The 12,500-nt window shown below is 39.6% G+C and overlaps 1 protein-coding gene across 2 annotated transcripts in view; it reads left to right on the forward strand.

The window, feature by feature from the left end:
* Nucleotides 1–12,500, forward strand: part of LOC115209745 (crossover junction endonuclease MUS81-like) — a 63,346-nt gene that overhangs the window by 8,858 nt on the left and 41,988 nt on the right. For both annotated transcript variants that reach the window (XM_029778255.2, XM_036500947.1), the window contains exons 2-4: nt 2,632–2,811; nt 7,017–7,089; nt 8,680–8,736. In XM_029778255.2, coding sequence (XP_029634115.1) covers nt 2,641–2,811; nt 7,017–7,089; nt 8,680–8,736 — 301 coding nt within the window. In that variant the 5' untranslated portion in view covers nt 2,632–2,640. The remainder of the gene's footprint in view (nt 1–2,631; nt 2,812–7,016; nt 7,090–8,679; nt 8,737–12,500) is intronic.

Genomic DNA, 12,500 nt, shown 5'->3' on the forward strand with positions numbered 1-12,500 from the left:
CATTTATTTGTAAAGTTAAGGAAGTTATTAAAAATTGAAACCCATCAGTGACTTTTGGGACACCCTGTAGTTGCTTCTGTTTTAGGCACAAGGCCTGAAATTTTGAGGGAGAGGGTTAGTCATTTGCCTCAATCCCTGTATTTAACTGGGTGTTGTTTTATCAAACCCCTGCCAAAAGAATGAAAGGTAGAGTCGACCTCAGCAAAGTTTGAACTCAGAATGTAAAGTTGGAAGAAATGCCGCTAAGCATTTTGTCAGGCGCAGTAAGGATTCTTCCAGCTCATCATCATTGTTTAACGTCCGTTCTCCATGCTAGCATGGGTTGGACAGTTCGACCGGGGATCTGGGAAGCCAGAAGGCTGCACCAGGCCCAGTCTGATCTGGCAGTGTTTCTACAGCTGGATGCCCTTCCTAACGCCAACCACTCCGTGAGTGTAGTGGGTGCTTTTTACGTGCCACCTGCACAGGTGCCAGGCGAGGCTGGCAACAGCCATGATCAGATTAGTGCATTTTACGTGCCACCGGCACGGAAGCCAGTCAAGGCGGCGCTGGCATCGGCCACGATTCGGATGGTGCTTTTTACGTGCCACCGGCAATAATTCTTTCTCCTATAGGCACAAGGCCTGAAATTTTGTGAGGAGAGTTTTGTCAATTATATTGATCCCCATGCTCAACTGGTATTTATTTTATTGATCCCACCAGGATATAATAATCCTTTGTACTGTAGGCACAAGGCCTGTGGGCAGAAGGTTAGTTGACTACGTGAACCCCAGTGCTCAGCTGGTGCCTATATCCTCTAACCCAAGGAGATTGAAAGGCAAAGCCCATGTAGTTGTTCAGTCAGTTAAACTACCAGACTCATTGAATTAACTTGTAAGTGGCTGAGTACTCCACAGATACATGTAAAGTCTTCATGAAATCTTCAAGCAGAATCAGTGTGAATCAGCTCATTAAATTGCTGCTCCCGTAGCAAAGGGGAGAAAAAGAAAAAAGATCAAGGTCAGGACATTGCTGGCAGTTGATGCTACACTGCCGGCATGCCCTGAAACTTTGTCGGTGGGAACTGTGCCACCGACAGAGGAAACTGTGGCCCCTCCCAGAGCGACGAGAGATGATTTTGTTATCTTCCTCCATAAGGGAGGGGCAATACAGAGCTTCTTAAGGAAGCTAGAGGGCCGAAGGGAGGAGCCCATGCTCTGGACTGAAGACCCGGATTGGCCTCTGCAGGTGACTATGGAGGTCATATCGGAAGTTAATATGTTCAGGGTGTTGGACTTCTTCCCGAAGGACCAGTTTAAGTTCGCCTTCTGGGGCCCCGACCTGGAGCTGGAGCATTGCCTGCGGGAGGCAAAAGCATGATTGGGGAGAAAGGATAAAGAGGCTTTAGTGCCTAAAATGTTTATTGTATGTTATTGTTTGTAAGAGGCTCAGCACTTCAATTTGTAATGGACTATTAAGTCCAGTAATAGTAAGAACTGAGGTAAGAGGTTTAATACCACGTTTTGTTTTTTGAAGAAGCAGAAGATCGGCGGGCATCTTTTGCTCCTCTCATTAATATCATAATTTCGTTTATCATTTCATCTCATTAATGTAATGTCCAACCTGCAGCTATATCTGTATAATGCCCTTGTGGCAAATTATAGGAATAAAAGTTGCTGCTTATCTGTGTCTAGAGCATATAAGCCATCAAGAGTAAAATCCTTGTCCATTCCATCACAGGATCAACATGATTAATGTTATGGAAATTTTACTGAAATGATGCTTCTGATAAAACTGAAGTTGGAGTTTTGGTTCCATTTCTCAGTTGTCATTTTACTTTACCCACCACAAATACATGCAGTTTCTGTTCCTGGCCTTTGTCAATATCCTGAAGAAGGATAAGCTTCTTCCTGCAGTCTTTGTCACCATGATTCAGCTGCATGAAGAGAAGCTTTAAAGAGGGCACCCCCACTAACACTGCTGGTCCACTTAAGAATTAAAATATGTGGGCACATAAAAAGCACCATCCGAACGTGACCGATGCCAGCACCGCCTTGGCTGGCTTCCGTGCCGGTGGCACGTTAAAAGCACCAACCGATTGTGGCCAATGCCGGACCCCCCTGGCACCTGTGCAGGTGGCACGTAAAAAGCACCCACTACGCTCGCGGAGTGGTTGGCGTTAGGAAGGGCATCCAGCTGTAGAAACTCTGCCAGATCAGACTGGAGCCTGGTGCTGGCCCTGGCTTCCCAGACCTCGGTCGAACCGTCCAACTCGTGCTAGCGCTGAAAACGGACGTTAAACGATGATGATGATGATGATGAATGTGATAAATTTTCAAACTTGAAATTACACCAGTTGCTCAATCTGCAAGAAATAGCAGTCAAAATTGCCTTCATTTCGCACCTTACCATCTTTACAAAACAACAACAAAAAAAAGTGAGCATGGCATATTGAATAATGTTGTCCTTAATGCACTGTCTAAAAGAAAAATGATGAAGGGTGATGTCTGTTACACTCTTGAACATTTGTCTACTCAGTCAAAACTGACTTGGTATTTAACGACTTCATCAACATTAACAGCTTTTATCGTCATTGTCATCGTCGTGGTCACCATTCTGTTGTATCCATACCATACTATTTTATACTTGCAGTGCGTAAAGATGAATAAAAGGGGAGGAGAATTAACAACAAAAACAACAATGGCAAGAAAAGGTGTTAAAAAAAAGAAGATCCTACCCTCCAACCCAAATGGACTGATTGTCAAGTGGCTAAAAGAATGGCAAATGGAAGCTAGTGAAAAAGGCAGCAAAGTTCAATATACCTACAGCAAGGTAACTTCAAATATTGTCAATGATGTCTCATAGTCGAAAGACATTCTGTGTTCACAGATGCCTCTCGCTGTGGCAATTATTATTTTTGTTTTTTCTGTTACTGTTGTTGCTTATCTGTTTCTTTTGTTGTATTCTTTTATTCGTTTCAGTTATCTGACTGTGGCCATACTGGAGCACTGCCTTTTTATTTTTTATTTATTTATTTTTTTTAGTCAAACAAATCCCCCCCCCCCAGGACTTATTCTTTGTAAGCCTAGTATTTATTCTATCGGTCTCTTTTGCCGAACTGCTTAGTTACAGGGATGTAAACACACCAACATCGGTTCTCAAGTGATGGGGGGAGGGGCAGGCACAGACACACAAACATATACATATATATATATATGTGTGTGTGTGTGTGTATATATATATATATATACATATATATATAGTTAATCCAAACAAGAAAATACAAAAAAAACAAAAAACACAACAACACGAGGACGTGGAACAAATATAGTATTATTGGGCGCTAAGGGAAGAAGGAGGGTTTAACGTTTCGAGCGGAGCTCTTCGTCAGAAACATAGGAGAAGGAAAGATCCCGAGAAGGGAAGACAGAGGAAAAAAATCGCCAACGGTACTCACGAGGTCACATTTTGAAAGACCGGAAGTAGAAAGGTGGGATATATATAATGTATATATATACATATATAAAATTTAATAAGGGTAGAAATTGATATTAATCAATTAAAACCAGTGGCCTAACATATTAAAAAAATCCGAAGATTAAAATATTTTTACATACAAAATTTAAATTTAAATAGCGAATTTGACGTCTATATCTAGCATGTTGACCGTCCACTTTTAGTGGTCAGTCCTTTAAATTTTGTACATATATATATATCTATATATAACAGGCTTCTTTCAGTTTCTGTCTGCCAAATCTGCTCACAAAGCTTTGATCGGCCCGAGGCTATGGTAGAAGACACTTGCCCAAGGTGCCACACAGTAGGTCTGAACCTGGAACCATGTGTTTGATAAGCAAGCTACTTACCACACAGCCACTCCTGTATGAATGCTTTCCCTTCTCATAATTCTACCATTCAGTCTTGTGACTTTGTCTTTTCTTGTTATGATGCTTTGTTTTATTTTCTCCATGCATGTTTTGTCTATTATGTACACTCATTTATACCCCAGCAGCCTATGTTGCTGACACTGCCAAATTGCACAATATTTCCGAAAGGTGTCGAAATTATAATGATATTTGTTTGGTAGCTGATGAGGGGTCAAGCATGTCAGCGTCCATTGTGGGTGATTTTTTTTCTTATCTTTCCATATGTTCCTTTGTGGTTCTTCTGTCCCAAATTTCATATTTTCACAGACATATTTACTTTGTATGTGTGGTTGTAGACACAGTATGGCTGAAGGGTTAAGAAGTTTGTTTCACAACCGTAAGATCCCAATTTCAATCCCATTGTGTGACATCTTGGGTAAATGTCATTTTCTTTGGCCTTGGTTTGACTCATACATTGTGAATGATATTGGGTAGAAGGAAACTGTATAGAAGTCTGAAAGGGGCACATGGCTGTGGACTACATGTTAATTTAGGAGCAGATAATTCAGTTGATATCAAACAACTGAATACTCATAATGGAACAACAAAGATCCATTAATGTGTGGTTGCATGATTGCGTATGTAGTTGTATGTGTGTATGTATATGTGGTTGTGTGTATATATGTTTGATTGCGTGCATATGCATAGTTCTCCATATATGCTTGTGTGGTTAGCTGCATATGCATGTGCAGTTGTTTGTATGTACATGTTAAGGTACCTGTAAGTGCATTTTTGGCTGTCTGAATTTGTGAATATGTGTCTGCACTTTTGTGTGTGTGTGTATGTGTGTGTGTCTGATGATGGCAAGAATTGAGCTGTTCTGTTAATTTGGACATTATTAAGAATTCTTGAAATATTGATTAACACATAGTAATCAACTAGAATATATGATGAACACACAACAGACAAGCACACGATATACTAATACAAACACATGCATACATATGCATGCAAACACACACACACATACATACATATAGGTTCATACACAACACTCTGTGTTTAACAAAAGGAAAATGAATATTAACCCTTTCAATACCAACCTGGCTGAAACCGGCTCTGACTACAAATGTCTTGTTTTTATAAGTTTTGAATTAAACTCTTCCACCAAACCTTAGTCACAATTTATGCTCCTAACACTAACTTAATGGTAACTAAGTTATTTTACTATATTCTTTGTTATATTTAAAATTAACTGAAAAAAAAAAACATAGAGCATCTCAAAATAAATACGGAAACTAAAGGGTTAAAAATGATAAAATGATTTATACATATCATCATCATCATAACATCCACATGCTAGCATGGATGACATGAAACTTACTGGGACAGATTTTCTACAGCCAGATGTTCTTTCTGTTACCAAAGATGGTAATATTTCCTTTGGTCCTTTGAACAATGAACAGCTCAATAGCTGGACATGTTTTTGTGGCAGATTGTAAACAATAGCAGCATTTATATGAACAACGACCTTGCATTTTATGCAATGCACAAACAACAACAAGATAAAGAGGAAGACAAACACCCATGTGCATGAAGGCACATTTTGCCATGTGGCTTGTATGTGTACATGATAGTAATTCTGGTAGCATGGAGAGGGACAGTTTTGGTGGAACAATAATTTTATTTTTATGGTTTTTTTTATGAGTGGATTCCAGCCCAGGCTGCAGCAACAAAGTCCACCCACCACTGCCTCAAGGTCCTGGATACATTCTGAGCCAGTGTCTGTAATCAAATTGTCAATGCAGATGTGACGATGTTTTCTTAATCTTACATCACCATGAAGAAGGTTCCATAAGACTAATTTGAATTCTTCCAGTTTAATGTGGTACACACAGGGACCACATGGTCATAGCCATCTTTGCCCAATCTTCTTGCTAACTCCCAGTAAGTCTCCATAAAGGTATTTGTTTGTCGTATGTTACTGCCATTTCACATTTAGAGCCATTTGTAGCATCCGTGTATAGCAGCCATCTAGCCGGTTTGATAATTTTTTTGTCAGTGTCCATGTTTCACTGCTGTATGATAATCCTTGTTGCAGTTGTGGTGGCTTATGTGGCTCGGTCACACTGAGAGCTATGCCAGTGGAGGGCAAACTCTTGGTAGTGTCTGTCATGCTTGAAAGGTTTAAAGGAATGAGGCCAGGCATATATGGATCACCTCTACCCAGAAGTAAAAATGGGTTTGCATAAGGCCACAATCCAAGTCTAGAAAAAAAGCAAAATTACAGAAGCATCAGTGACAATTTAAACCCAACAAGACCTGGAAAGGAAAGCTTTCCCCCAGGGACCCATTGTTGAGAACAATGAAGAAAAGTCATTGACCTGTCCTCCATAGGGTGCAAACATCTTAACCCTTTAGCATTCAGATTCCTCCGTCAAATAATGCAAAGAGGCAAAGTGGCTGAGTTCCTTTCAAGCACTGGGCTTCACAGAGGCAATGATCAAGACCTTTGGCATTATGTCATGTTTGAGAAGAAGACCCATCAAGCCAAGCAAAACCACAGTTATGGCAGATGCTGGTGTCACACACATTTGCCACCAGCACCCATACTAGTGGCACATAAAAGCACCCATTCCACTCTCAGGGTGGTTGGCATTAGGAAAGGCATCTAGCCGTAGAAAACCATGCCTAATCAGACTGGAGTCTGGTGCAGCTTACCAGCCCTGGTCAAACCATCCAACCCATGCCATGGTGGTGGTTATTATTATTATTATTATTATTATTATTATTATTCACATTGATTTGAATTAATCATGCATTATCCTATAGCTTCAAGAGTTCAGTGGTGTCGTTTATTTCTAGAATGACATTGTAGTGTAGGTGTGAGATGTCAGATCTGGCCAGTCTGAGTACAGAAAAGATAGAATATTTGGGCCAGATATGGCCAGTTTAAATGCTATACAGCTAAGAAAAACAAGTTCCTTTACATTTTTCATACATTTTTTTGTCCATCAGGTACACTTCCATATTGGAAGTTATACACTTAGAAACTGATATACCCTTTGGTTATTTGTTAATTTTTCTTTAATTTTCTTTGTAATATTTTCATTTACAAAAATTCCATTCTTCAAATTAACTAACTCATTTTGTTTTTGTACTGTTTTGTAGGCCATAAATTCATTAAAGAAATATCCTCTCCCTCTAAGAAGTGGTAATGAATGTCGCATTTTAGAGAACTTTGGTTTGTATTTTGTATTTTTTTATTCATTCTTTTATCTTAGAATAAAATCATGAATTCCCAGCAAACTGTTCATAATCAACTCTCTTTTTATCTCAAGTTCAAACCATGTTAATGTATTTGCATCTATGATAATAAATGCCAAAACGAATTTCTGTGTATCAGTTTGTCACACTTTGACCTCCTCTCTCACTATTCAATGACACTTCCACTATACCTCATGTTAGGGTGAGAGTAATAAATAGTAGTCATAGAGACGGTGAGGGCAATAGTAGATTGACGATTGTGATGGTAACGGGGTGATAGTAATAGTATGAGTTGCAGTTGTGATAGAGGCAAGGGCGACAGCGATTGTGGTGGTGGTAGTAGTGGTGGTGGTAGCCGAGGCAGTCAGGGGTGATGGTGATAGTAATCGATGAGAAAGACAGTGATGTTGGTGGTGGAAGGGAAGGCGGCAAAGTCAAAGGTATTGATTGTGGTGGCGTCAGAAGTCTGAATGGTGTGTGTGTATGGCAGTTGTGCTGGCGATGGTGGTGGTACTGGTGATAGTGATGGTTGAATACAATTATCAGAGAGAGAGAGAGAGAGATAAAGAAAGAAAGAGGTTAGATAGAAAAAAAATTGTACTGACCCCCCTGAATTGGAAGACAACAAATGTTGTTTACTATGCAGCTTTGCAATAAGTTCCAAGTCGACAAATTATATCATTCTTTTGTTGAAAATTGTTCATTGCTTGAAAAATATTGGCCAAGTTTAATAAAATTTAATTAGTACTCAATGCATGAAGTGTCATTATTGGGCCCAAGGCCCAATGAAGAGCCCTCCACAAGAGCTAACTTAAAAGCCACCCTATCGAACAGCTTTTAAGCTAGCTGTGAATAATTTTTAAGAAAAACAATGAACATCCTACTTTGCTTGCCCTGTACTACTCTTTTGTATAATGCCCTTTTTCCATGCTAGCATGGGCTGAACAAGGACTTGAGGCACCATTTTACAGCTGTATGCCCTTCCTGTCACCAACCTTTACCTGTTTCTCAATTTTTTTTTCATTCTGCTATTTTTTGAACGCATAGACAGACTGGTCCTAGTATCAACGAGGGATGTAAACATCATATCACCATTTTGCTGAGAGAGTGACAAGTGAAAATCGGGGCATTTATGCACGCACACACAGACACACGCGCACACACACACACACACATATGCATACACATGTCAAGTCACTGAGATCTACAGGTAACATGTAAACATTTTACATAGCCTGGTTAGAAAGATTACTAGAGACCCCAACATAACAGGACAAAGACAAAACCAAGCAAAAAGATAGATGAACCCATGAGTATTACTTTGAAAAACTTCCACAAGAGTTCCGCATAGGAAGTTGCATCTAATGCTTTATTCTAGCAAAGTAGGAGTAAACTAATTTTAAAATCTCCACTTTGGTCACATGTAGTTTATTATGATCCAATGGTACCAATCCTATGCAGATGGTACAGCCCTATTTTCCTTCTTAACCTTTAGCATTTAAACTCTCCATATCCAGCTTTAATATTCTTGATAGGTATAACCTGTTGACAAACAAATCTTTTGTAGGGAAGAAGATTTGTGAGATGATTGATGAGAAGATTGCTCAACACTCGGCTGAGACAGGTAAGACTTGTTTTGATAGTAAAATAATGAAACAACTCCCTCGTATTTTCATTCTGATAGTCTGTCTAAAACTTCTTCCGTCCATTTTTTTTTGTTTTTTTTTTTTACGTCCATATTTCCATGTTTACTTTCATACATTGGTATATTATGTTAGGGAAGTTTTTACAGCTAGTTACTCTTTTACTCTTTTACTTGTTTCAGTCATTTTGACTGCGGCCATGCTGGAGCACCGCCTTTAGTCGAGCAAATCGACCCCGGGACTTATTCTTTGTAAGCCCAGTACTTATTCTATCGGTCTCTTTTGCCAAACCGCTAAGTGACAGGGGCGTAAACACACCAGCATCGGTTGTCAAGCAATGCTAGAGGGACAAACACAGACACACAAACATATACACACACAGACATATATATATATATATATATATATACATATATACGGCAGGCTTCTTTCAGTTTCCGTCTACCAAATCCACTCACAAGGCTTTGTTCGGCCCGAGGCTATAGCAGAAGACACTTGCCCAAGATGCCACGCAGTGGGACTGAACCCGGAACCATGTGGTTGGTTAGCAAGCTACTTACCACACAGCCACTCCTGCGCCTTGTTGTTCATTTTGTAATTGAAGACATTACAGAACGTAAACAAATGATGGCGTAGGGGATTAAAGTTTTTGCTTTCAGATTAGCAAGTTTATAACTTATTTTAAAACAACATATAAACAAAACTGTTTTGACTCCGGCAATTTCAAGTGGTCTTGGACTCAGAGATACGACAGGTTGCTGCAAAGTTAAGGCGGAGAGTTGGCAGAAACGTTAGCACGCCAGGCGAAATGCTTACCGGTATTTCGTCTGCCGCTACGTTCTGAGTTCAAATTCCGCCGAGGTCGACTTTGCGTTTCATCCTTTCGGGGTCAATAAATTAAGTACCAGTTACGCACTGGGGTCGATGTAATCGACTTAATCCGTTTGTCTGTCCTTGTTTGTCCCCTCTGTGTTTAGCCCCTTGTGGGTAGTAAAGAAATAGGTTGCTGAAAAGTTCCTGGCTCTAAGGGTTTCACAAAAGGCTTGGTTGGAGGCCCAACCTTCCAAGTTCTTTTACATGGCTTAGGAAAAGTGAAGGGCCACTGCAAGGTGTGTGTGAATCTGAGAGGGGAACATGTTGAATAGAATCACAATAAACTGATCTTTCTGTATTTTCCTTTACCCAAAGCCAGAAACTTTTCGGCACCCCTTCATATATGCACTCTCAGGCAGATTTGTATCATACAGGATATTAATACTTACAGTTACAGTAAACAGATATGAAATAACATCTCGTAAGTTTATAAAACACTAAATTAAATACAACACAAGTTATTCACTAATGTAACCTTACCACATGAAGTGGTCATTAATATAACCACACCTATTGAGTTTCTTGCTTTCTAGTGTAACCTCATTTCATGACATGGTAATGAATATAATCAGATTTCAAAAATTAATTGACAGTTTGATAATGTAGCCACATCATGAATTATTAATGATTATAGCCACCCTTCAAGAATTGACAGTTCATTAATAACCACACCTTATGAGTTGGTAATGAATACAGTCACAGTTCAAGTATTGACGGTTCAATAATATAACCACTTCTCAGAGTTGATAATAAACATAGCCATTGGTAGTTCATAAACATAGCCACACCTCATGTATTAGTAGTTAGTTAGTTCACTATTGTAGCCACATCACATAAGGTAAGGAAAATAAACATGGCAGTAATTTTATATTTTGGCACAAAGCCAGCAGTTTTAGGCAAAGATTAAGTCGATTACATCAATCCCAGCGCTTGACTGGACTTTATTTTATTGACCCTGAAAGGATGACCAGCAGAGTTGACCTTGGTGGAATATGAACTCTGAATGTATAGAGCCAGAAGAAATATCAATAAGCATTTGGTCCAGTGTACTAAAGATTCTGCCAGCTCGCTGCCTTATTGACTGAAGGCCAGCAGTTTTAAGGGAGGGGGCTAAGTCAAGTAAACCGACCCCAGTACTCTACTGGTGCTTATTTGATTAACTCTGAATGGATGAAAGGCAAAGTTGACCTTGGCAGAATTTGAACTCAGAACGTAAAGAGCCAGAAGAAAGGCTGCTAGGCACTTTGTCCAATATGCAACTCTGCTAGCTCAGTTCCTTAACCCTTTTGTTACCAACCCGGCTGAAACCACCTCTGGCTCTGACTACAAATGTCTTGTTTTCATAAGTTTTGAATTAAAATCTTCTACCAAACCTTAGTCACAATTTATGTTCCTAACACTAGCTGAATGATAACAAAGTTATTTTACGAAATTCTTTGTTATATTTAAAGTAATTGAAAGAAACACAGAGCATCTCAAAATAAATACAATAACAAAAGGGTTAATGATTTCAAACGTTGGCTCAAGGCCAGCAATTTTAAGAGAAGGGGTGGGTCAAATACATTGACTCCCCCCTCCCCCAGTGCTCAATAAGTACTAGTCTTGTCAACACTGAAAGAACGGAAAGCAAAGTTGACCTTGGCAGAATTTGAACTCAGAACATAAAGTGTCGGAAGAAATGCTGCTAAATATTTTTTTCTGACTTGCTAATTATTCTACTATTTGCTGTCTTGAGCAATGTTGATAATGATGATGATAGTGGTAAGAGTGATGATGACAATGATGATGGTGGTGGTGATGAAGCTGATGTTAGTGCTGGTGTCTGCGGTGCTTCAGTTGTCAATGTGTAATATTACATGGTCATAAAAACTCTATTAACAAGAATGTTTACACTAGTGTAAATTCTGTTATCTGAGTAACTGAAGTGGAACTGATACAGAATTCAGTGATCAGTGCAGTGATTAGGTGTTTGTAATTAATTAGTCGTTGGCTGACAAACAGTATGATGATTAAACAGAGACATAAAGTCATCATCATTATCATCAGTTTTTACATCCGCTTTCTCCATGCTCAGATGGATCAGGCAGAATTTTGATAAGGCAGATTTTCTACAACCAGGTGCTCTACCTGTTGCCAACCCTCTCCTGTTTCCGACTAAGGTAACATTTCTCCTTAATGTGATAAGGAACTAGGAACAAAAGACACTTCTTGCGTGATGGTGACATTCATAACTATCACACAACGTCAAGGCAGAGAGACAGTAATACACACACACACACACACACACACACACACACACACACCATGCAATAGGATTGAACCTTAAGCCATGTGACTGGGAAACAAACTTGTTATTTCTTTATTGCCCACAAGGGGCTAAACATAGAGGGGACAAACATGGACAGACAAAGGGATTAAGTTGATTACATCAACTCCAGTGCATAACTGGTACTTAATTTATCAACCCCGAAAAGATGAAAGGCAAAGTTGACCTCGGCGGAATTTGAACTCAGAACGTAAAGACAGACAAAAATACTGCTAAGCATTTTGCCCAGCGTGCTAACGATTCTGCCAGCTCGCCACCTTAGGGAAACAAACTTCTTGCCACACAGCCACACCTGTGCCTATAAAATGATCACACACATACACACATGCACACAAATGGAGGCTCAAGGACTGGTGGCAAGTGCTGGTTTCATGATCATACACACACACACACACACACACACATATGACAGGCTTCTTTCAGTTTCTGCTCACCTAATCTGCTTACAAGGCTTCGGTCAGCTCAGGCCTATCACAGAAAACACTTTCCCAAGATAACATGCAGTGGGATTGAACTCTGAGATATGTGACTGAGAAACAAACTTCT

The sequence above is a fragment of the Octopus sinensis genome, linkage group LG3 (assembly GCF_006345805.1).
Source record: "Octopus sinensis linkage group LG3, ASM634580v1, whole genome shotgun sequence".
Taxonomy (NCBI): Eukaryota; Metazoa; Mollusca; class Cephalopoda; order Octopoda; family Octopodidae; genus Octopus; species Octopus sinensis.